At 36.9% G+C, this 25,938-nt stretch overlaps 1 protein-coding gene across 1 annotated transcript; it reads left to right on the top strand.

Moving 5' to 3' along the window:
• Positions 1–922: 922 nt before the first annotated feature.
• Positions 923–17,939, top strand: LOC107571688 (pleckstrin homology domain-containing family A member 1-like). The gene is made up of 7 exons (XM_016258020.1): positions 923–946; positions 2,522–2,590; positions 5,884–5,948; positions 6,907–6,970; positions 9,441–9,530; positions 9,885–9,925; positions 17,656–17,939. The coding sequence occupies exons 1-7, from the start codon at positions 923–925 to the stop codon at positions 17,864–17,866; spliced, it is 564 nt and encodes a 187-aa protein (XP_016113506.1). The 3' UTR covers positions 17,867–17,939.
• The last annotated feature ends 7,999 nt before the right edge of the window (positions 17,940–25,938 follow it).

Below are 25,938 nucleotides of genomic sequence, written 5' to 3'. Positions count from 1 at the left end.
GCATAATGAAGCAAGTGGATTTTCCTTATGGATCTCATATCTATAAGATGATTTCTGTGTGCGAGGTTACAAACGTATGCACCTTTTCTATGTGTGTTCCTCACTTAACATGAAAGTGAAAGTAGCCTATGCATTTGGGATGGTTTAAAAGAATTCGGGTCTAATCGGGTCCATTTGGAAAAGCATGTTTATTTTAAATTACCCGAGACCCAAGGCTGCTAATACTGAACCCAACCCGTGTCCGAGGTACTCGTCGAAGTTTTGAACTCGAACTCACTCGGGTCTTGGGTCGAACCCGCTCTGGTTTTCAGATCCAATTGGACCCATGAAGAACTCTACCTAGAAGCACACACTTAGACAGGAAGAGATGTAATCCATTTTGTCAAATCCATAATGCCACTGAAAATGTGATTATATCATCATCTCCAAATTCTTTAAATATTAATCTTTGTGTCTTTCCACAGTCATCAACGCTGGAATGAGGAAGTTTTTCTTGCAGGCGAATGATAAGCAGGATTTAGTGGAGTGGGTCAGTGCACTCAACAACGCCACCAAAATCACAGTAAGTCCCTGACCCTGGATTAGATTCCTCTTAAAGGGTTAGTTCACCCAAAAAGGAAAATTATGTCATTAATTACTCACCCTCATGTTGTTCGAAACCCGTAAGACCTTCGTTCATCTTCGGAACACAATTTAAGATATTTTTGATGAAATATAAGGGCTCTCTGACCCTCCCATAGACAGCAAGGTAACTACCACATTCAAGGTCCAGAAAATTACCAAGATGATCGACAAAGCAGTCCGTGTGACATCAGTGGTTCAACTGTAAAGTTACGAAGCTACGAGAATACTAGAAAACAAAAATAAGTATCATGCGTATAAGTAAGTAATAAGTAAGCAGCGCTGACCCAGATCCGGCATAATGACGTCATCATGCCGGATCTGGGTCAGCGCCGGCGCCGCCGCACGCTCGGGGGGGGGGGGGGGGGGGACACCTCAAAATTATTCTAGTGGCCAAACTGAGGAAAAATATACACTTTTATGCAGTTGCTGATATTTATATGGCCAAAAAGTAAGATGAAGTTCTGTTTACTTGTAATGTAAGCTAGTGAGATATTTATAACAATATAGCAGACTACTAAATAAAACATGTATGCATATGAAAACATACAATGTAATGCAATACAATGACTGAGACAAATAAACATTCCTTAAAACCTGATGTATCATATTTAATACTTACATTTTAACACGATTTTTCTAAAATATTGATGTTTAGATAATTAAGTAAACCGATGATGCTTCAGTCAAGTAAGTGTTCATCTTAAAATATTACTTGCAATATTACTTAAAGGAACACTCCACTATTTTTTTAAATAGGCCCATTTTCCAACTCCCCTAGAGTTAAACATTTGAGTTTACCGTTTTCGAATCCATTCAGCCGATCTCCGGGTCTGGCGGTAGCACTTTTAGCTGTAGCTTAGCATAGATAAATGAATCTGATTAGACCGTTAGCATCTCGCTCAAAAATGACCAAAGAGTTTCAATATTTTTCCTATTTAAAACTTGACTCTTCTGTAGTTGCATCGTGTACTAAGACCGACGGAAAATTAAAAGTTGCGATTTTCTAGGCCGATATGGCTAGGAACTATACTCTCATTCCGGCGTAATAATCAAGGATCATTTCATTTTCCGTCGGTCTTCGTACACGATGTAACTACAGAAGAGTCAAGTTTTAAATAGGAAAAATATAGAAACTCTTTGGTCATTTTTGAGCGAGATGCTAACGGTCTACTCAGATTCAATGATCTATGCTAAGCTGCAGGTAAAAGTGCTACCGCCAGACCCGGAGATCGGCTGAATGGATTCGAAAACGGTAAAACTCAACTGTTTAACTCTAGGGGAGTTGGAAAGTGAGCCTATTTTCAAAAATAGTGGAGTGTTCCTTTAATAAAAATCAGTAAAGATTTAACAGAAAAAAGACTTGTGTACTACAACCTGAAGGGGGATGTTAGTAAAATTGTACTAAAAGGCCTTTTACTTCCTAAAAAAGTGTAATCTTTTGTACAAAACTGTGTACAACGAGTTTTTTCAGCATTGTCATGTTAATAATTTAGAGGATTTAAAAATGTGCATATTAAATATGATCCAGTAGGCTTTATAGTGTGTAGTGAAAATTAGATGAAGATTCACAAGCAAAAAAAGTTCCAGTTTCTATTGTAAGTAGCATAGCGACGTATAAAGCACAGCTCACACAAAATCACTTTCAAACCTAGCAGCTTTCAGTTGGTCAGTGTGGAAAATTCACATGACCAACTTGAATATGAACGAAATCTGCCTGCAAAATTTTGCTGAGCAGTTGTAAATATGACTTTAGCTCAAATTGGCTTTCTGCAGTGTCCGAAATGAACCCCTGTCATGCACCAAATGCATAATCATACTGTCTACGTGATTTTAAATTCTGTCTAGGTTGGCAGCTCTGTAGTTTTTCTAACAGAGATGTCTTTCTGTCTTTCTCTAGATGAAAAACTGGAAAAGGAGATACTTCATGCTGGATGACAATACACTGAGCTACTTCAAATCAGACATGGTTAGTCTCTCCCTCTCTTGCTTCCTCCTCCTGCATCTCTCCACAGCCTTGCGCAGTGCTGTTGTCCTTGAATTCTTCTTAAACCCATTGACCTGTTCAGCTCTTTGTTTTCATTGTGTTTTGCACCTGTGCGTCTGTGAGCCTGTCTATAAGCTCCCATCTGATAAGTGAAAGTCCGTCCTGTGTATTGTTCATGCCATCTGATCCTGTGTCCAACCACTTTTCTCCAATGAAGCATATTTACATATGTGCCCCCAGAATTAGACCAGTGACTCATGTGGGAGTGAAAGCTTGTGTCCAGTGGAGGCTATAAGACCATGTGTGTGTGTGTGTGTTCTGGTATATATCTCTGTGTGCGTGCGTTCGTGCGTGCGTGCGTGTGAGCATGCCTTGGTGGTTGTTTGAACTTGCTCACAGTGTTATGAATTCCTCTTGCTGTGTGTCAACAGGCTGTGTGTGAACATGTCTGTATCAGTGGTGATTGCTTTTGGACAACACGGGAAGCACATCTTCCTCTTAAATTTCGAAGAGGAACTTACAATTACATTTAGAAACAAACATAATTCTGTTATATTTAAAAATATCCGCAGGGCCTGATGCATACTTTTTATAGTTGAAAAATTTAGGAGCGCATTAAAGAACTTTAGGGGAGCAATACAGTACTGTAATAAATAGATTATTTTGCTGAGACTATTAAAATCTATATTTTGAATCTGCGAGCCTGTAGAATGCACAAGCGCTGCGGTTTTAATTAAAAAAGTGCAGCGCTCTAATTTGAAAAAAAAAATGAAAACGTGATATATCATTGTGGCTACTTCGATAAAGGCAGAAAAATATATATATATATATATATATATATATATATATATAGTACTGTAATCTATATTTTGAAACCGCAATCCTGTAGAATGCACAAGAATGGTGCGGTTTTACTTGAAAAAGTGCAGCGCTCATATTTATTTAATGAAATCATAGCCTTTTGAAGTTTAATAATCACATTAGGCTGTATCGCAATTGTTTTTCTATCCTCAAATTTAAGACCTCTCAAAATGATAATTAAGATATTTGTTATACCAGACTTTTCATGACCTGAAATTTTATAAAAACTGATTTTTTAAAAACTTTTTCAAGACCCCTGGGATTCGCACATGCCCCTAAATACATTTTACAGTTTGGACACGTTTATTTTTAGTCGCAGAATTACTTTATACTGATTGTCTTTAACTACGGTGTACTAACATTTAAATGAATCATCTGAACCAATGCACATATTATGTACACACTTGTTTTTATGCTGTACTTAGATTTAAAAAATACCATTTTAATTAATTAAATATGTATGTAATTATATATATAATTACACTTCTGACCATGCCTTATACATAACCATAATAACAAACCTGTTTGCAACCTTAACTGTGCCCCGCCTGAATAGCAACAAAAGTGTTTTGCAATACTACATGATCATAAAAAGTACTTTGTACCAAGCAATTCATTTTTTGGCATGAATACAGAATGTAAAGCGGGACCAAATATTCAATTATATTTTCTTTGTTGTAATTTCTGTATTTAAAGGGTTACTACACCCCGAAATTAAAATTTTGTCATTAATCACTTTCCCCCATGTTGAAAACCGAGAGGCTTGTGACTGTCCCATTGACTGCCAAGTAAATAACACTGTCAAGGCCCAGAAAAATATGAAAGACATCGTCCATCTGCCATCAGTGGTTGAATCTGAATTTTATGAAGTGAGGAGAATACTTTTTGTATGCAAAGAAAACAAAAATAACGACTTTATTCAACAATTTGTCTCCTCCGCTTCATAAAATTCAGATTCAACCACTGATGGCAGATGGACGATGTCTTTCATATTTTTCTGGGCCTTGACAGTGTTATTTACTTGGCAGTCAATGGGACAGTCACAAGCCTCTCGGTTTTCATTCAAAATATCTTAAATTGTGTTCCGAAGATGAACAAAGCTTTTACGGGTTTGGAACGACATGGGGGTGGGTAAGTGATTAATGACAACATTTTAATTTTGGGGTGGAGTAATCCTTTAATACTTGGAAAAGCTACTTTTGAACGCAAAATACTGATACCAAATAAAAATGTTTATATATGAACAGGCTTTTTATGCTATGATTGAAATGTGTAATGCATATTAACCCCGGGTCAAGGCCACTTGTAAGTTTTGAAAAGGTTAACACCACCTTTGACCCTGAGATATGAAGCCCTGCTCCAAATCGCAGTACTAGAGCTAAACAGCGTGAATTACTAACCCTACAGGTATAGGCTTGGGAAATTAACAGTTTCATAATCCAGAGTTGAAAGTGACATTGGGTTAGCAATTTCAGGATGCCTATATCATCACTAAACTCACTGGAGTACGGATGATTGGACAATCGATTGGCATCCAACATACGTTTCCTCTCAAATAAAGTGACTGCCATGTCTTCATGTCTGATAAAGAAACCAACATTGGCTCACTTTTTTGCTGTAGTGGTTTAAAATCATGGTAAACGGTTATAAATTGTTTTGACTGAGGCGGTAGAACAATGGAAAGTCGTTCCACTATTCAAACACACAACTTCCTGTTGAACATTTTTTGACATGTTATTTCCCACAGATTTATAGTAACCTAATTATTTTTATTCCCATGAAGTCAAGAATAGCTACTATTCTTACTAATAGAGACTACTAAACTGATCTTCTTCCTCTGACAGTGAAAATGCAATGCAATTATCAATAGGAGTTAGTCATATGTGCAAAATCTTACAAAGTCTTACAAATCTTACTGTGAATGTTTAAAGGTTTCATTTCATATCCAGAAAACAATTCTTGACCTATTTCCAATTGAGAAGCTGTTACAAATCATACAAAAACAAGTGTATTAAATCAGATCTATTTAAACTGAACCAAACCATGACCAGATTCAGATTTCCATCAATCTAAATATTGACTTATGGACTACGATCTGTGGTTCTTCAGTACTGTATTTGTTAACCACCATAGGAAAAAACACCTGTGATGTGATGTGATGTGTGTGTGTGTGTGAGGAGGGCAGGCATAGGAACGAGGCTTGGTCAAAGGCTAAATCATACAGTAGATGTCAATAAAGGCTATTTTAGGGCTGATAATCACAGGCCTGTGCACACTGCAGCATCCTGCTCGGGCCTGTACTTCCTCACTGCACACACTCAGCATGGCTGGAATGTTTGTGCAATGCTTTTTCAATCATTCACATGAAATAAAGACAATTTTTAATAGATTACTGAATTAAACTTTGTTTTTAGGAGCGGGAGCCGTTACGCGTTATTCCTTTGAAAGAAGTCAACAAGGTGCAGGAGTGTAAACAAAGGTCAGTAGTGCTTCATTTGTGGTTTGGTTTGGTTTGGTTTGGTATAGTATAGTATAGTATAGTATAGTATAGTGTAGTATAGTATAGTTGAGTTGAGTTGAGTTGAGTTGAGTCGAGTTGTTTCCAAATACACTTTGCCAAGCCCCATGTCATAGAGCTTATTGTAAACAACACATCTATTTTATTGTATTTTATTATTTGTTTTATTTTATTTATTTGATATGACCTTGTGATGTTGATTAAAATGTCATAACAGGACCTTCCTAGTGAAATTGCCAGACTTTGCTCTTGAACTAAGTCCACGTCTTAAATCGATATCCGTTTGATCAATAATCCGTTACACTCAGATATATGTCACAATAAGGAAGAAAAGATCTGTCACTACTTCTATTTCATTGTAACTTTAAGTGCATGCATTTAAATTGTGATTGATTGTGTTGGACAACCTACTAGGCACACATTGTTTTTACATCTGGGAAATCATCTGGAAAGCATTGTGCTCTACTTTAACCAACTTAACTGAGTAGAAACAACTGCACGACATTTCAGAGCAGATTCACATACATTCTGCATCATAAATGAGAAATCATCCGACAAATGACGTTCTTAGGAAACATTAGTGACGTTAGCGATATCTAATTAAAAAAAAATTTGGGATCTTCCGGATGAAAACACACACTCTGAACAGATGTCACGGTGATGTATGTGTTCTTTCAGGATAGGTCAGGCAAACGCGGCATTTCTTATATTTTTATTTACTCAAGGCAACCAAGTTTATCTTAATTTTGACATGTGACAGTTCACAATGTTTAAAAGTTCCGCGGTTTGGGACTTGGGCAGACTTTCATAATAGTGCATAAACAATAACAGCATTCCCATCATTCATCTGTGCTGCTGTGCTGTTTCAACAGCTTTTACCCATAATTCTATTGTTTCTGATATTGATTTGGGTTTTTAGTGACTTGATGATGAGGGACAATCTTTTTGAACTGGTTACTACCTCAAGAACTTTCTACATTCAGGTAGGAATGTCATGTAAGAAATTCATATTAATTCTCCAGTGGGTTTTATATTATTAGGGTGGGTCTTAATATTTAATGGTGCATAAAAAGCATTTTTCAACTATTATGTTTGAGAATAAAGTCATAACATTACAATATAAAAGTAGTAATTTTCTGGGAGAATTCAGTTATGTTATTTTTCTTTATTTTATTTTAGCATGGCACTAAAATACTGACTTTTATTTTTTTTTAAAAGAAGAAGAAGAAAATCTGAGAAATCAAGATGAAAGTATAAGAAATAAAACATTAATGGGATGAACTGATTTTTGAAAAACATTCACTGCTATTCAAAAGTTTGGGGTCCATATGATTTTAGGTTTTGTTTGAATATCTTTAAATAAATTTAATGCACCCATGCTGGATATTTCTTATAAAACAAACAAACATACTGACCCCAAACTTTTGAACAGTAGTTTAAATCAGTATTTTTTATTTTTTTTTACTGTGGTATGCAAACATTACTGTACTGAAAAGCATATGCATTTGATTTAAATGGGTGTTTTATAATTTGATTGTTTATTTTATTTTATTTTATTTCATATGTATTTACAGTATTAATATAGCTTTTAGCATTTTATCATTGGATTCGTAGACAACTTTTATTGTTGGGACAATAGTTTTGGCTGTTGTTTAGTTTTGTCACATTGCGTTACTTTATTTGTGGAGACACATTGCATCTCATCATAAATTTTATTTAAGATGGAATATAACTTTCATATTAAATTTTTAGCAACAAAAAAAACATTTTGTTTAAATAAAATAACTGGAAATCCAATTTGTGATCAGATTTTCAAAAATTGTTCCATCGACTGATAAGGTTGTAATGATACCTTTAAAACTGAGGTGGTACTTAGGCTACATTTACACGACAACGATATAGTCAAAAACGGAAAAATTTTTCCCTTGCGTTTTTAAAAAGTTTCACGGATACACGACAACGTTTTCAAAACGATTCGTGTTTATACATATCCTCGAAAATGGCCAAAAACGCTGTATTACGTATGGCAGGCCAGTAGTTGGCGCTGCCACCTTGTTAGTAAACAGTACCTGTAGGGAAGTGACAATTATATGTTGTACAGGTGCATCTCAGTAAATTAGAATGTCATGGAAAAGTTCATTTATTTCAGTAATTCAACTAAAATTGTGAAACTCGTGTATTAAATCAATTCAATGCACACAGACTGAAGTAGTTTAAGTCTTTGGTTCTTTTAATTGTGATGATTTTGGCTCACATTTAACAAAAACCCACCAATTCACTATCTCAACAAATTAGAATATGGTGACATGCTAATCAGCTAATCAACTCAAAACACCTGCAAACGTTTCCTGAGCCTTCAAAATGGTCTCTCAGTTTGGTTCACTAGGCTACACAATCATGGGGAAGACTGCTGATCTGACAGTTGTCCAGAAGACAATCATTGACACCCTTCACAAGGAGGGTAAGCCACAAACATTCATTGCCAAAGAAGCTGGCTGTTCACAGAGTGCTGTATCCAAGCATGTTAACAGAAAGTTGAGTGGAAGGAAAAAGATGTACAACCAACCGAGAGAACCGCAGCCTTATGAAGATTGTCAAGCACAATCGATTCAAGAATTTGAGTGAACTTCAAAAGGAATGGACTGAAGCTGGGGTCAAGGCATCAAGAGCCACCACACACAGACGTGTCAAGGAATTTGGCTACAGTTGTCGTATTCCTCTTGTTAAGCCACTCCTGAACCTCAGACAACGTCAGAGGTGTCTTACCTGGGCTAAGGAGAAGAAGAACTGGACAGTTGCCCAGTGGTCCAAAGTCTTTTCAGATGAGAGCAAGTTTTGGATTTCATTTGGACACCAAGGTCCTAGAGTCTGGAGGAAGGGTGGAGAAGCTCATAGCCCAAGTTGCTTGAAGTCCAGTGTTAAGTTTCCACAGTCTGTGATGATTTGGGGTGCAATGTCATCTGCTGGTGTTGGTTCATTGTGTTTTTTGAAAACCAACGTCACTGCACCCGTTTACCAAGAAATTTTGGAGCACTTCATGCTTCCTTCTGCTAACCAGCTTTTTGAAGATGCTGATTTCATTTTCCAGCAGGATTTGGCACCTGCCCACACTGCCAAAAGCACCAAAAGTTGGTTAAATGACCATGGTGTTGGTGTGCTTGACTGGCCAGCAAACTCACCAGACCTGAACCTGTCAAGAGTAATTCAAAAACTTGCACTTTGAAACCCGTTTTCAAAAATATGCATTTTCAGTCCCCAAAACACTGTTGTCATATAAACGAACAGATTACGCATAAAAAGTTTCTCGTTTTTGGCTGAAAACCCTTAGTCTCAAATGTTTGAGAGCCACTGATGTATGTACTTTCAAGCAAGAATAAATTTTTTAATTGATTGTTTTTACATGTTAAAAGTTTTAACAAAAATGAAAGCTGTCTGCATTTTTCTCTGTCTCAGTCGGACAGCCCAGAGGAGATGCACGGCTGGATCAAGGCTATCTCTGGGGCCATAGTGGCCCAACGGGGTCCTGGACGCTCAGCAGCCTCTGTAAGAATTGACTTTGTTTAGTGACATTCTGAGTTCTCAGCCGTTTTGTGCTCTTCTGGTTTGATTTGTCTTTCGTGAAGTGTTTTGTAGCCATGCATCCTGTCCATGTCCAGCCCAACCATGTTTCTCTTCAAATGTCACTCATTTATGTTTGCTGCTGGAACGACTAAAAATCCAATCTTAGAAGGATAGTTTACCACAAAATTAAACTTTTGTCATTGTCCGCTCAAAAACTGGCCCAATTTACCAGACTGCCCATTCTAGTGTATCCTCTTTGTGCCTGTCTGTCTCTCTCTCTGTTTCGTTTTTTTTTTTTTGCCATGTTGGTGCCTTATGAATGTGCGTGTGTTACAGATGCGTCAGGCCAGGCGGCTCTCAAACCCTTGTATACAGAGGTATACATCCTGCAATGGTGAACGCAGCACGTATGTGTTGAGATCAAACCCCTTGCGCTGTGTCCCTGTTTGTTTGCATCCAACCCCTGCTTAGAGTTTAGAGGCCTGTAGTCCTTAACCTAGATCTGAGCAGGGTTGAACTGCCTCGCCTAAATAATCAAGCCTACAGACAAACCAAACTAAAACCAGACCTCATATCATGCTATTGACATCCATCATCCACATTTACTCTTTTAATACACTTTGGTACATCCAAACTAAACATCTCACACATTCATCCGATTACCCACACTTCTGTCCAGCAGGGTTATTATAGTTAAGTAAAACTAAAACTGAAACTAAAATTAAAACCATAAAAGTAAAAAGTTAAATTAATAAAAATGATAAATAAATGTTAACTGAAATAAAATTAAATATACAAAAAACATTTGTTCACCTAGCTACGAAGGCAGCATTTCTAATTTTAATTGCATAATCTCATATAAAATAACTAAAACCAAAGACGAAAAAAAAATTTAATAAACTATATTTAAATATATATATATATATATATACATAGAGAGAGAGATTTATTTCCATGCCACGCCGAATTGAGGCAGTAATTAATGCAAAAGGAGCCCCTACCAAGTATTGAGTACATGTACAGTAAATGAACATACTTTCCAGAAGGCCAACAATTCACTAAAAATGTTTTTTTTTATTGGTCTTATGAAGTATTCTAATTTGTTGAGATTTGAATGAATTGTTGAATTGGTGGGTTTTTGTTGAATGTGAGCCAAAATCATCACAATTAAAAGAACCAAAGACTTAAACTACTTCAGTCTGTGTGCATTGAATTGATTTAATACACGAGTTTCACAATTGAGTTGAATTACTGAAATAAATGAACTTTTCCACGACATTCTAATTTATTGAGATGCACCTGTACAACATATAATTGTCACTTCCCTACAGGTACTGTTTACTAACAAGGTGACAGCGCCAACTACTGGCCTGCCATACGTAATACAGCGTTTTTGGCCGTTTTCACGGATATGTATAAACACGAATCGGTTTGAAAACGTTGTCGTGTATCCGTGAAACTTTTTAAAAACGCAAGGGAAAAACTTTTCAGTTTTTGACTATATCGTTGTCGTGTAAATGTAGCCTAAGTACCACCTCAGTTTTAAAGGTATCATTACAACCTTATCTGTCGATGGAACAATTTTTGAAAATCTGATCACAATTTGGATTTCCAGTAATTTTATTTGAACAAAATTGTTTTTTTTTTTGTTTTTGTTTTGTTTTTGCTGCTAAAAATTTAACAGGAAATATGAAAGTTATATTCCATCTTAAATACAATTTGAGAGATGTAATGTGTCTCCACAAATAAAGTAACGCAATGTGACAAAACTAAACAACAGCCAAAACTATTGTCCCAACAATAAAAGTTGTCTACGAATCCAATGATAAAATGCTAAAAGCTATATTAATACTGTAAATACATATGAAATAAAATAAAATAAACAATCATATTATAAAACACCCATTTAAATCAAATGCATATGCTTTTCAGTACAGTAATGTTTGCATACCACAGTAAAAAAAAAAAATACTGATTTAAACTACTGTTCAAAAGTTTGGGGTCAGTATGTTTGTTTGTTTTATAAGAAATATCCAGCATGGGTGCATTAAATTTATTTAAAGATATTCATACAAAACCTAAAATCTTATGGACCCCAAACTTTTGAATAGCAGTGTATGTTTTTCAAAAATCAGTTCATCCCATTAATGTTTTATTTCTTATACTTTCATCTTGATTTCTCAGATTTTCTTCTTCTTCTTTTTAAAAAAAATAAAAGTCAGTATTTTAGTGCCATGCTAAAATAAAATAAAGAAAAATAACCTAACTGAATTCTCCCAGAAAATTACTACTTTTATATTGTAATGTTATGACTTTATTCTCAAACATAATAGTTGAAAAATGCTTTTTATGCACCATTAAATATTAAGACCCACCCTAATAATATAAAACCCACTGGAGAATTAATATGAATTTCTTACATGACATTCCTACCTGAATGTAGAAAGTTTTTCCAACTTTTCCATGACATTATAATTTATTGAGATGCACCTGTATATATATGTATATATATATACATACTATTAGTCTGTATATGTACTGATTCAAAATAATAATAAAAAATGTAATGGTATCTCAGTGATACTAAAATAAAACTGCTGTCTAAGGCTCAGTAAAACATCTATTTGATAACAGTGATTTACAGTGAGACATTCTGTAATTTACTGAAGTAAAAGTCTATAGCAAAATCAGAATTGATAATTTTTTTAACCTTTGTAATTAACTTCTTATTTAAAAATATATATTTCGTATAATTAAAATATTTTTATAAAAGTAATTAAAATGTATGCAATTAAGACAATTCACTATGCAAATATCAAAGATGTTTACATTGAGACATTTATATTGTGAACTAAATGCATACTAAATGTGTAGGTTAAAAATAAAGTTGGTTTATATGATTTGAGAACGATCTCACAATATTCATTTTTCAAGTATAAAGTTAAGTTTTGAGAATAAAGTCATAACATTATATTCTGGGAGAAGTCACAATTATTTATGAAAATTGTTTTTGTATGATTTGTTTTCTCATAAAACTTTACTATTGCATAATTAGTTTATTCGCAAAATTCTCAAATGTTCTTTATTTTAACTTGGCAATAAAATGCTGACTTTTATGAATTTTTTAAAGCAATAAAGATATAAGTAAGCTAAATAAAGTATTACAATTATGAAGTGATTTGATTGAAGAAAGACAATTTAGTATGCAAATAGATGTAATAGATGAAAAGAAAGAAGACCAATAATAGTTTAGTTTGTCAATATTACTGAGACAATTATAAAATACGTGATTATGAAAGATAGATGGATGAATATTACGCTGGAACACATTCTTTCAGTTCGAGATTTTCTAACTTTAATCGTAGGTTTATTAGAAAAATAAACACACTGAAAGGTTCTAATTAAGGCTGAATGGAGTTTGTATGTGTATTGGTTCGGGCTGAAATAATTTTAGAAATTTGTGGAGAGGAAGAATAATAATATAATGTATTAGAGATATCCGTACAGTGCTGCATGATGTAAAAGCCATGATTGAAGATTGCCAGCACAGCAGGACATTATTTACTAGTGAGTCCACACTGATTCATAAAAATATTTAATAATCTCTTTACAAAAACATTTCCATTTGTCATCTATTAGTTTAGTTGACAAATGTTATAAGTGTTTATACACAGCGAGTTATTTCAATAAACTGTCAACATGAGCACCATCTGGAAATTATTAATTCAGTATAATAGATGTAGTACTCAATTGTTAAACTGCAAGTTCGTATTGAACTTCACGTAAGAACTCTTGAATATAATTTGTTGAGTTTGAGATTAAACTGAAATATAATTATCAAATCTTAAGTAAATGATACTATTACAGATAATAAAGATGGCCCTTATAAACCACCTATAAAAAGTTGCACCTATATTTGTAATTCATACATTACCCAAATGTTGACCCATCCAGATCTCTTGTCAGGCTGTTTTTTTCCCCTCCACCTTCAGGTCATACAGTTTGAACAGGAAAAAATGGTGCTTAGTTCTTCAAATATTTAGGCTGTGCTTTGTTGTACACAGTTTGTAAGTTTAGGTCTTTGGATATTTGGCTGGAATGGCCAAATGGTCATAATCAATGTTTCCTCTAAGCTGCGCGTGTGCTGTGACGCGCGGCCAATATGGCGGCCGTGCACTTCTTCAGTCGCGACCGCGCAGAAGAAATAATATGCCGTGCACATGCAAAAAATTTGTTGGTTAAGCCATTTGATTGAAATCGGGCAAACCGCTATAGAGTTGGTGTCGTTATAGAGTAAGAACCAGTGAATGCGGTTTACAGGTTTCATGAAGAGAATGATGTGCGCCAAATCAGGCGCTGTAGAAATCGAATACTTTAATGGTTGCGGACGAAATGGCTCAACATGAGAGCTAACACAATGAAATAGCGGATGATGGGCTCAGAACGGTAACAAAACTGTGAGACACGTACACCATGTCTACACCGGACGGGAGCGGTGCGGCGCGACGCGACTCAATTCATACCTTTCAGTCACATGACCGGCTCGAAAACTTGGAGGGCAAAACATCCATAGAACTGCAGCACAAGCCTGTCAGTTTTCCATCTGTTTCCCAGCCACAAATATTTAGATCACCTCTCAAAAGAATAAAACAAAGGTATGTGTGAACAAAATGCAGGTTTTAGCCATTTGCAATCCATATTAAGCACCCGCGGCAATATTTCAATCATTAAACAGTGCGACAAAACGTTGTAAAAACACTTAAAGTGCCTTAATATATTTGAAACAGTAATACTAAAAGATCAAATTCAGTAATCACCATATTAATGATGCATAGTTTACATAGGCAAGCAGATGAGGCCGGAATATGAACGCAATCCGCTTAATGGTTCAGTGTTTTCCTTATAATGGTTTTCTATGGGAAACTATTTAATATGAAACTTTGCACATTGTGTTTATATTCTGGGATCATCTGTTTGCCTGTACAAAATATACATCATCAATAAGGTGTTTACTGAATTTCGCCTTTTAATATCTGCGTTTTACTACTTTACTACTTAATGCAATCAGCATAATAATAACTGGAGGTCAGTGGAGCCAAAGACTATAGAACAGGGATCCTCAAATCTGGCCCACGAGGTCCACTTTCCTGCAGAGTTTAGCTCTAACCCTAATCAAACACACCTGAGCATGCTAATCAATGTCTTCAGGATCATTAGAAAATCACAGGTAGCTGAGTTTGATCTGGGTTGGAGCTAAACTCTGCAGCGCATTGGACCTCCAGGGTAAGATTTGAGGAACCCTGCTATAGAATTTCCAAGACATGTCACTCGTATAGTTTTGAATGGGGAAAAATGCAACGCTCAGTATGGCGGCTCAATCACAGGAAGCCCCGCCTTCTGAATGAAAGAGCCAATTCGCTAATTGGTAAAGTCAGCACGTCACTGCAGCTGCCGTTAGAAGTCCCGGTTGCTATAGAAACAGTCAGCGTTTTGAGACGTGTGCTTAGGACTGGCTGATCTTAGCCTGAAAAATACGCTTTTTATAACGCTATTTGTGGAAAAGAAACAACATTTATGACACCGTTGTTGTCAGATTTCTTTGGTGATTTCAAATATGAAATTTAATCGTAAGCTTAGTGAACAATTTTGGAGGACTTGATGTTTCCCCATTCAAAGAGATAGGAGTTGCACTTGAATGCCCGAGAGGCATTTCAAAGATGGCCGCCGAGTGACATGACTTGTCTTAAAGGGGCTTTGGTGGAGCAAAGCTTCGTTTTGCCCACCAGGTGGGCGTTCCTATAAGGGTGGGACGTCATGTGAAAACTATCAATAGGCTACTATAGAATTATAATCAGTGATGCTGTCTACACTGGATGCTGCGCCGCAACAAGACAAACCCCCGACAGTAAACTGATGCCTCGTTCTATTTATGACGTACTGACACAAAGTTCAAATGATTTGCAACAGTCGCTTACAGATCCGAGTTTAAATGCTTCAGTTTGTTTTTATATTATATTATATTGTATTATATTATAAAAACCTAATAAATAATTCATGAAAAAGGGGAATTCATGAGCAATATCTGCTTCATTTTTTTCATATATTATATTGTATTATTATAAAGAAATGAATTTTCTGCGTGAGATTTTATAAAAAAATAACACTATTTCTTTGTAACACAGCACTGTAAAAAAAAAAAATTCTCAGGTAACTTAAAATGTGCATAATTTAGTTACATTAAGGGTCAAATCAAGTATAAATAGCACATTAAAGTTAAAAGTTGCGCACCTTTTGTGCACACTGTGCAGGTCTGGTATAAAGAATGTTTTTGCTCAGGTGGCCGAAATGTCCGCCCAATAGAGAAACGTTTTGCTCAGCAAGAAAAAAAATTAGAGGGAACATTGCATGGTCATAATTACTACAGTCACAGTTTAGTTTGGGGACCAATTCTCATTTATTAACTGATTAATTGATAAACTGCTAATTTGCTGTTTATTAATAGTTAGTAAGGTAGTTGTTAAATTTAGGTATGGGGATGGATTAAGAGATCTAAAGTCATACAAAGTAAGGCATTAATATGTGCTTTATAAGTACTAATAAACAGCCAATATGCTAGTAATATGTATGCTAATTAATAGTGAGAATTGGTCCCTAAACCATTACTACCAACATTTTTTTCATTAAACATATTATCAGATCTATCATATCATTTTGTATTCATCATGTTTGTTGCCCACATTTTACTTCCATTTACTCACAGTTTGCAATCCATTTCTTAACCTCTCCTGCTTTTCTTTTAAAATATTTGTTGATGTTTATTACAGGACATTATTAAAATCAAGGCAAAATATCATGAGTCATTTATTCCTTTTTTTATTTTTATTTTTATTCAACTCTCTTTAAAATAGTGGCGACTCTAGTCATACGTGTCTAGGAAAAGCTGTTTTAATCTGTCATGTTGAGGTCACATCACCAGCCTTGTAATTTGACAAAACACAAATTTCACATGAACATATTATGAAGATGAAAAAGCTAGCAAAACATAAATAAAAATGACTTCGTGCACCATTTAAGGGAAAGTTCACCCCCCCCCCTTCATAATTTACTCACCCACATGTTGTTGATTTAAATCTGCTTAAAAAAAAGAAAGTCATACAGGTTTGGAGTGACAAAGGATGAGGAAATTATGGCAGAATTGTTATTTCTTGGTGAGCTATACCTTGTGAAAAAGAAGTTAGTCATATTTCAAAGATATAATTATGAAATTACATATCAAAATTGTACTTGAGTCCTACTGAAGTGGGTCAAAAAAAGCACAAAATTGAGCTAATTGTATTTAATATACACTATAATTAATATGCATTAAATTCATATTAACATTAATATTAACATTAACATTAAATTCAGTTTGCACTTAAGCATGTTCTTTTTAAGTATATTATTTCCATAATAATTGCTCTTTTTAAAAGAATGCTAAAGTATACTTCTTTTTCACAAGGGATTTCATTAATGTTAAGGCCTGTTCACACCAACACAAATGTTTGTCACAAAAATTCAGTCTGTTTTCGCTGTTTTTGTATAGCGTTTTTGCTTTTCTGTTCAGGTCAATGAAAGAAAATCACACCGTTGTTAACAGGCCTTTAGTTTTGAATTTACGAATATTGAAAATGAGTACAGTCTCCTCAAAGCTTTTTATTTAACTTGCCTTTATATGTTATATGATATGAATCCTTGTCCTGTCGGTTTTTGTCCGCGCTTTCGTCGGATGCTGTTTTAGCTGATGTCCACCTCTCATTTTTTTCCCTTTCAGAGAATAAATGTGACGCTGAGACACTAACAACCCAAAAACAAGCCCTTCTTCTGCACTACCAGCTGTCCTGTTCCTGCTATATCCCAGAATGATCTACACCCTCCTATCTGCTGTAGCTTTCACTGCCACTGCTCGCTGACATGACTGCCACCCATGTCCTAAACCGTACTAAACTTCCTGCTGTTCCTCTTGCTTCACCTGCTCCTTGTTCTTGAGTTTTTTCTTCCCTTTCTACCAAAGCAGTTTTCTCTGTCCTGACCGATGGTGCGTTCTGTAACCATTCCTCAATCTCCACAGGAGCACGCTGAACGAACCTCAATCTTCTACTCCAACGAACAGAGTCTCTCAACTCCTCGCTCACCCCTCCCCACCGGACTCCATTACCCAGAATGTTGTTCCCCCTCGGGCCCTCAGCATGGCGTGGGAGGGGCCAGACCTGAACAACCTGAGGCCGGGGCCACAAGCGCGCCTGTCGCTCCAGGAGTCGCCCCAAATCTTCTTCAAGTAAACGCTGACAACTCGTCGCCATGGCAACTGAGAAGTGGCATAGCCCAGCCTCCGGATTGCCCAAAAGATGAAGACATGCATGTTACCCAGGTGTAACGACGTACTTGGTATTTTACACACACATATTACAAATTATTAATGTCAAATGCAGGACTGGGACTCGGGAAGATTGTGAATCGAGCCCAGTGCACCATGGGATATGGAGTTTTCCCTGATCATTCTCAAGTCTCTTAAAGAACTGCACACTATGAAATAGGTTCATAATCTAGAGAATTCATTGAGACTCAAAAAAGTTACTGATACCAATAGCCGATTATTTTCCTGTTACAACCAATAACCAATATTGTGGTTGATATTATGAATCTATTGTTTTTAAATCTAAAGTACCATGTAAGCAAAGTGAATTCAGTGAAATCAGGCATGAAAACACTCAATGTACAGTAGAAAGTATGGACATTTACTTTTGCAAGACTATATGGTTTAAACTGGAAGATATATTGTTTAAATAAAATAAGGTATTTATTTTTATTTAAAATATATACATAATAAAATAACTTGATATTAAGATATTATTAATTTTTTTTAAAATCCAGTATTGACCTTATCAGACTGATACTGACAAATACATTTAAACAAAATTATGCTACATATTGCTGATACCAATGAGGCCACTAATAATCCTTAAATTCTAGTTTGTTTCATTTGAATTAATCTGGTGCTTTTACATCATTTTTTGGGGGGGGTACAGTTCAGACTTTTGTCCTAAAGTAACATATTCCATCCTTAGATGCCATTGGGCATTGGTGGTCTTGTTTTTATTGGTAATTTTCTTTGTTTGAATGTTTAATGTATAAATTGAATTGGACTTTTTGTTTGACCACAACAACAACAAAAAAACATGGTTGTACTGATATGTTTTGTATTGCTGTAGAGAGAATATGTGTTGTGTGTTATATTTCAGTGTAAAACACACTGCCACTCTTTATGGTATGTTTCTGACTAGGGCTGTGCGATATTGAAGAAAAATGCGATATGCGATACCTTGTTAAATAATGCGATATGCGATACGATAGGTCTATTGCTTTAAGTTTTAGAAATCAATTTAAATCATATTTTAAAAATATTTAAAAACTGAAAATTATATAATCTATAATAAAAAAATATATATATATATATTCCGCTATGCACAAGATGTTCATAAATGCTTGTCATGTTTGGAAGATGTTTGACACGTGTTGCTTTCCCCCCCCCAAAAAAAGCAACTAAAACTCGTAGTGCTTTCAGATGGAGCAACATTTACTACTGATCACAGAGCCGTGCTTCACTGACAAGCTGCGCGTAACAGCCTTCCTGATTTCATACTCGCACTAAACAACAGGATTTAATCGTGAGTTTGATTCTATTTCAAATAATTGTGTAGCTCCACTTAAGACATAACCGACTGTGTTTACATGAATAGGCTACTCGTCAAGGCAGGCATTTTGACATCTGTGTGTGTATTTTTGACTGTTCGAGTATCGCACACGCTTCAGGTGTGTCAGACAGCAAGGAGTTGTTTTCTGCAACATATTGCACTTAATAACTCTTTTTAGCGTCAAGCACATACTGTATGCGTCGACCTAAAAACTTTGACTTTTCGCAACGTTTTGAAGTAGCCTATTATTAAAATAATTCAGATATTGCATGCCGTTGTGATATGCACATCGTGATATGTACAATACGATATTTCAATATATTGTGCAGCCCTGTTTTTCTAACTCACCATGTGGCAGCTCTCTTTTGGAAGCAAGACTCTATTTAGTGGCACTTGTGTTTGTCAGATGCATGTGAATGTATGACTGTGTTTCAACATACAAAAACACTCCAGACATGTTTGTTAAAGGTGGGGTAAGCGATTTCTGGTAGCCAATGTTGATATTTGAAATCACCAAAACAAATACGCCCCTACCCCAAAAGGGTCTCGCCCCTATTTTGATAGCTCCGCCCCACACATACGTACGCAACCCAGGCAACGATTAGTTCTGTGAAACAAAGCAAAACCAATGTTACACCGTGTCTACACCGGACGCGAGTGCCGCGGCGCGACAAAATACTATAGAACTCATTATAATCAATGATGCTGTCTACACCATAGATATATATACATATCTATGGTCTACACTGGATGCGGCGCGGCACGACACGACAAATCCCAGACAGAAAACTACTGCATTCTATTTATGACGTATTGACAAAATTTCAAATGATTTTCAAAGGTCGCTTTGTCCAGTGTACTAGACAGACTTTAGTTGTTGCGGCACAGACACGGTGTTACTCACCTATCGAGAAGAAACAAAACAACCTCGGCGTCCGATCGCAGGCCTTCCACTCCTTGAGTTCTCTCCAGCGCTGGCAAGTTGATCCGATATTTACACGGGTCCTACTTCTTGCCTTATTGCCTTAAGCCTTCTTTGTTCCGCAGATGGTTTCCTCTTTTGTTTTTTTATCCGCCATCTCTATCTTTCTGTCGCTCAGCTCACTAATGTCCATCCAGTGCACTGAACGCTCTCTCCTCCACATCATGAGTAGACACGCCCCTTACTGCTGATTGGCTACAAGTTTGTTTTGCTACTCAGCCCGAATCAGTTTTCTAAAGCGCTTTTGAAAAATCGCTTGCCCCACCTTTAAAGAGGTTCAATTTGTTAACATTAGTTAATGCATTACGTAGGTTATCATGAACTTGATGAATAATAATTTTACTGAATTGAGATTATTATTAATTTATTAATATACTATTATTAATTTATAATTCACATTAGTTCAGTTAATATTTGTACTTGAAATGTTTTTAGGTTTCCAACTTATAACAGTAGAACATTAATCAACACTGTGAGTATTGTTTATTATTAGTTCATGATACCTAATGCATTAAAAAATGTTATCGAATTGAACCTAAAGTATCACTGTAACAAACCACAGGCATCCACTAAATGCAGCTGTATGGACCCTTTTCACAGACTGTGATGATATTTCCACAATTACAATGTACACAATGTACATTTATAACACTATACTTTGTTTTATATTACCGTTTTAAATTACAGAAAGCTAGTTAACACTGCAACATGAGTGTTTGTAATACAACAGCTGAGGGAGAGACGGTAAATTTGACATGCTTCTCTCTTCTGACTGCTGTAGTCAATCTCTTTATATGTATATCCTGTTTTGTAAAGTTATAGAAATGCTCTTTTGCTATTGCTATCACAAACATGTGAAAAGGGTCCATATGCATTAGTATGAATGTAAACAGTCAGTGACCCCAATGATTAATACCGTATATTGTTTTCTTGTGGATTCAGACATGGCACCATGTTTTTTGATGTGTAATGTATGTAGTTGTCCTTGACTGGAAAAATAATAAATTTTTGAAATGAGTCAATAATGTTTTTGCTTTTCTTTTAGGGTTAGGGTTTGATTCAGGTTTAGTCGATAATAATCAGAATTAACTTTATATACATACAAAAGAAGTATTACAGTTACTAAGTAAGTGTGTGTGTGTTTTTGTGTTTGTGTGTTTGTTACTTAACCATAATTTGGGGACAAATTTGTCCCCAGAATTGAGCCAAACCTGACAAAACCTCCTTTTGTGGATGTCTTCATTTGTTAAAACATATAAAAATAAAATTAATTCAGGAAATGTTCAGTTAGGATGTAGGATTTATAATTATCTTAGTATAAAGAAGTTATTACTTTGCAGACATTATTATTGTCTGTAATGTCTGTCATAAGTTTGATTTGGAAAAGCAATGCCCTGAAACTGCCAAGATGGATGAGCCTACTGCACACTGCTGACACGCACTACCAGTCAAAAGTTTGGAATTTCTATTTATTTGTTTATATTATATATTATTACAATTTAAAGTAGCTGTTTTCTATTGTAATATAATTTAAAATCTAATTTATTCCTGTAATGGAAAAGTTGAATTTGATCCTTCTAATATGCTGATTTGATGTGCAATTATTATAAATTATTTTTTGTGCTAATTTATTAATATTAACTTACTATTATCAATGTGATAGAATAACAGAATTTAATGATTACTTTATTAATAGATTAGTTTACAAAACAGATTTTATTTAAAATATAAATCTTTTCTATCACTAACTACTGACACATTTGATGAATCTAATGGTGTCCTTGCTGAATAAAAGTATTAATTTATGTTTTTTTTTTATGATGTCTGAAGGATCATGTGATACTGAAGACTGGAATAATGGCTTTTTCTTTTAAAGATTAAATACAGTAACAAATGTATTGCTCATTGTTAATGTTAGTTAATGCATTAACTAATGGGATATTATTGTAAAGTGTTATCATATTTCTGATCATAAAAAATGTATGTAGCCTTGGTGAGCATAAGAGACTTATTTTAAAACATTTAAAATATCATTGCAAACTTTTGACCGGTAGTGTATGCACTTAATTATACAGTAAATATTAATATGAGAATATAACTGATTATTAACAGAAATTGATTTAAATATATGACAAATTTTCATAAGGAACACTTTAACATTTGATATACATATATTACGAGGTCTCATCCACCGGCTGATTTGTTTTTTGATACTGCAATTACATTTACAATAAACAGGAAAAATTCATAGCATTAAATAAATAACCATGTATGTTAACGTGTAAGATATAAGGCTGGATAGTCAGATTCTTGATATAGAACTGTGATTACTTGGGTAATATTTGCTCACTGAAATCAGATGATTTATTATTCGATATATATGCTATACAATATGTTGGCGTGGTGGTTTCAATGTTATGACAATGTTAGGAATTTGTGTGATTGGAAGTTTTACACGAGGACCAACAGAAAGCGGTTTGATTTGAGAATGGCTTCTCTGTGAGCAGTGCAATACATCGATACAATACTGACAATGTAATGGAGGGAACACAGGAAGCGTGCGGATCCATCTGCAAGGCTTTATTCGCAAGAGACGTGGTCAAAAACAGGCATAGGTCAGACAATGGCAAACAGGTATATTGATGGCAAGGCAAGAGGGATAATCCAGGTACAAGGCAAAGGTCCAGGTAGGGGTGAACAGTATCCAAATGGGCGACACTCGAGGGATAATCCAGGTACACAGGCAGTGATCAGAACACGGGGAAACAGACAAGGCAAGATGATGAAAACAAGGAAAAAACAATACACTAGGCTCGGTAAGGCAGCTAACACTATGGGAGTGGAAAATGCAGAACAATACACGAGATTAAAACAGAAAACACGGAATGGCTCGGTAAGGCAGCTAACACTAGGGGAGTGAAAAACGCTAGACAATACTCGGCGATCTGAACAGGAACTGAGTGGGTGTTAAATAGAGTGAGTAATGGCTCTCAGGTGAGCGTGTAATTATAGAAGGCTGTGTGATCAGTGAATTCAGCTGTGTAAGTGCAATGGATGATGGGAACTGTAGTCCGGAGTGACATGTAACAGTCAATGTAATGGTAGAGTGACCCCTACTGGTAATCGGCCGGAAGGCCACGGACCGGATTCGTGACAGAGCCCCCCACCCCAAGGAGCGGCTTCCAGATGCTCCCAACACAATACCATCCAGGAGGGTGGTGCAGGAGTCCTCCCTGGTAGGGACTGGGACCTGGGGAAAACTGAGATACAAGAGACAGACAGAGCATATACGGTCTCATGGATGGGACAGACAGTTCTTTCACAAACGGCCTCCATAGCCATGACAAGATGAGCAGAGAGTTCGCAAACGGCCTCTATAGCCGTGACAGGACAGGCAGTGAGTTCACAGATGGCCTCCATAGCCGTGACAGGATGGGCAGAGAGTTCACAGACGGCCTTCATAGCCATGACAGAACAGGCAAAGAGCTCACAGACGGCCTCCATAGCCGTGACAGGACGGGATGTGAGTTCACAGACAGCCTCCATAGCCGTGACAGGACGGTTAGAGAGTTCACAAATGGCCTCCATAGCCGTGACAGGGTAGGACGAGGATTCACAGACAGCCTCCTTAGCCATGACAGGACAGGCAGAGAGTTCACAAATGGCCTCCATAGCCCTGACAGGACAGGCAGAGAGTTCACAGACAGCCTTCATAGCCGTGACAGGACAGGCAAAGAGCTCACAAACGGCCTCCATAGCAGTGACAGGACAAACAGGAAGTTCACAGGTGGGTACTACTGACACCTCTGGAGGTTCTGCAGCTGGTGCCGCCACCTCTGGAGGTTCTACAGTAGTGCCCTCAGGATACAGGGAGAGTTCGGCAAAGGTTCCTTCGACCTTGACATGACAGGTTGAAAGTGCGTTTCTGGGCGCCACCACCACGCAAAGAGCTGAAGTGAGCACTGCCACTTCGGGAGGTTCTGCAGCATGCGCCGCCACTTCTGGAGAAACTGCAGTGGGCACCATCACTTCGGGGAACACAGCAGCGAGCACCACTACCTCAGGAGATTCTGCAGCTTCAGCCGGCAACTCTGGAGACCTAATAGTGGGCTCTGCCACCTCTGGGAGTTCTGTGGTGGTGTATGCAGCCCAAACACAACAAAAAGCGATCCCCATCAGGGGAAACACTTCAGACAGGGGAATTAGTTCAGGAACAGAAGGGTTAAAGTGAGTGGGTTTGGGGATACCACCTGTGCGTGCAGACACCAGTGGTGTATCCATCACACTAGATACCAGACTGGAATACCGAAAGACTGACCTTGACGATCTGGGTGCAACAGACAGGACATGACAAGACTCCTGATGATCAGCTGTGACGTGACGTGACTCTGGATGATCAGCTGTGACGTGACGTGACTCTGGATGATCAGCTGTGACGTGACTCGACTCTGGATGATCAGCTGTGACGTGACTCATGAATAACAACTGTGACGTGACTCATGAATAACAACTGTGACCAGACTTTGTTCATGAAGATCAGCTGTGACTTGACTTGACTCACGACAATCAACGGTGACCTGACTCAGGGTAATCAACTGTGACTTGACTCATGATGATCAACTGTGACTTGACTCATGATGATGTGACTTGACTGGACTCAGGAAGATCAGCTGTGACTTGACTTGACTCACAATGATCAACTGTGATTTGACTTGGTTCATGACGATCAACTTTCACATAACGGGGCGCTGTTGTGTCCGCCATTTTGTGAGCGTAATCTAGTGCGGGGGCCATTACACGAGTGAGTGCGGGGTCGTGTTCCTCCGCGATACCCACAGTGAATAGAGAGTCAACAGTCAACAAAGCGAAGTCCAAAAAACAACTCTGTGACAAACGTGGACCCTCGCGTCTAAGCTCAGATCGTAGAGGTTGATTAAGGCCATCACAAAAAAACTATCAAAATACAGTCTGGTAGATCAGAATAAGTGTGCTATGGCTAAAAATTCGCAAACATAGTTCTCTAGTTATCGCGGGCCCTGTCTAAGGGCTAACAAAATCCTTGCCATGTCCATACCTGGCCAATGTTCCTCTGAAAAGCTGCTGGATCCTTGTGAGGCCGAGTATTCTGTAACGGAGGGAACACAGGAAGCGTGCAGATCCATCTGCAAGGCTTTATTCGCAAGAGACGTGGTCAAAAACAGGCATAGGTCAGACAATGGCAAACAGGTATATTGATGGCAAGGCAAGAGGGATAATCCAGGTACAAGGCAAAGGTCCAGGTAGGGGCGAACAGTATCCAATTAGGCGAGACTCGAGGGATAATCCAGGTACACAGGCAGTGATCAGAACACGGGGAAACAGACAAGGCAAGATGAATGGCTCGGTAAGGCAGCTAACACTAGGGGAATGGAAAATGCAGAACAATACACGAGACTAAAACAGAAAACACGGAATGGCTCGGTAAGGCAGCTATCACTAGGGGAGTGAAAAACGCTAGACAATACTTGGCGATCTGAACAGGAACTGAGTGGGTGTTAAATAGAGTGAGTAATGGCTCTCAGGTGAGCGTGTAATTAGAGAAGGCTGTGTGATCAGTGAATTCAGCTGTGTAAGTGCAATGGATGATGGGAACTGTAGTCCGGAGTGACATGTAACAGTCTGTGTAGTGTGAGAGTCA

The sequence above is a fragment of the Sinocyclocheilus grahami genome, unplaced genomic scaffold (genome assembly GCF_001515645.1).
Source record: "Sinocyclocheilus grahami isolate Dianchi unplaced genomic scaffold, SAMN03320097.WGS_v1.1 scaffold1635.1, whole genome shotgun sequence".
NCBI lineage: Eukaryota > Metazoa > Chordata > Actinopteri > Cypriniformes > Cyprinidae > Sinocyclocheilus > Sinocyclocheilus grahami.
Note: the sequence above shows the minus strand (reverse complement) of the source record. Positions and strands in the feature narration are given on the sequence as shown.

What these genes read in the sequence shown, in the direction of transcription:
- LOC107571688 (XM_016258020.1), top strand. Translation starts at nt 923, where the DNA reads ATGACGTCATCATGCCGGATCTGG. An exon ending in CGTCATCATGCCGGATCTGG is followed by an intron (nt 947 to 2,521) that starts GTCAGCGCCGGC and finishes GTCTTTCTCTAG; the next exon opens with ATGAAAAACTGGAAAAGGAG. An exon ending in TCAAACCCTTGTATACAGAG is followed by an intron (nt 9,926 to 17,655) that starts GTATACATCCTG and finishes CAATCTCCACAG; the next exon opens with GAGCACGCTGAACGAACCTC.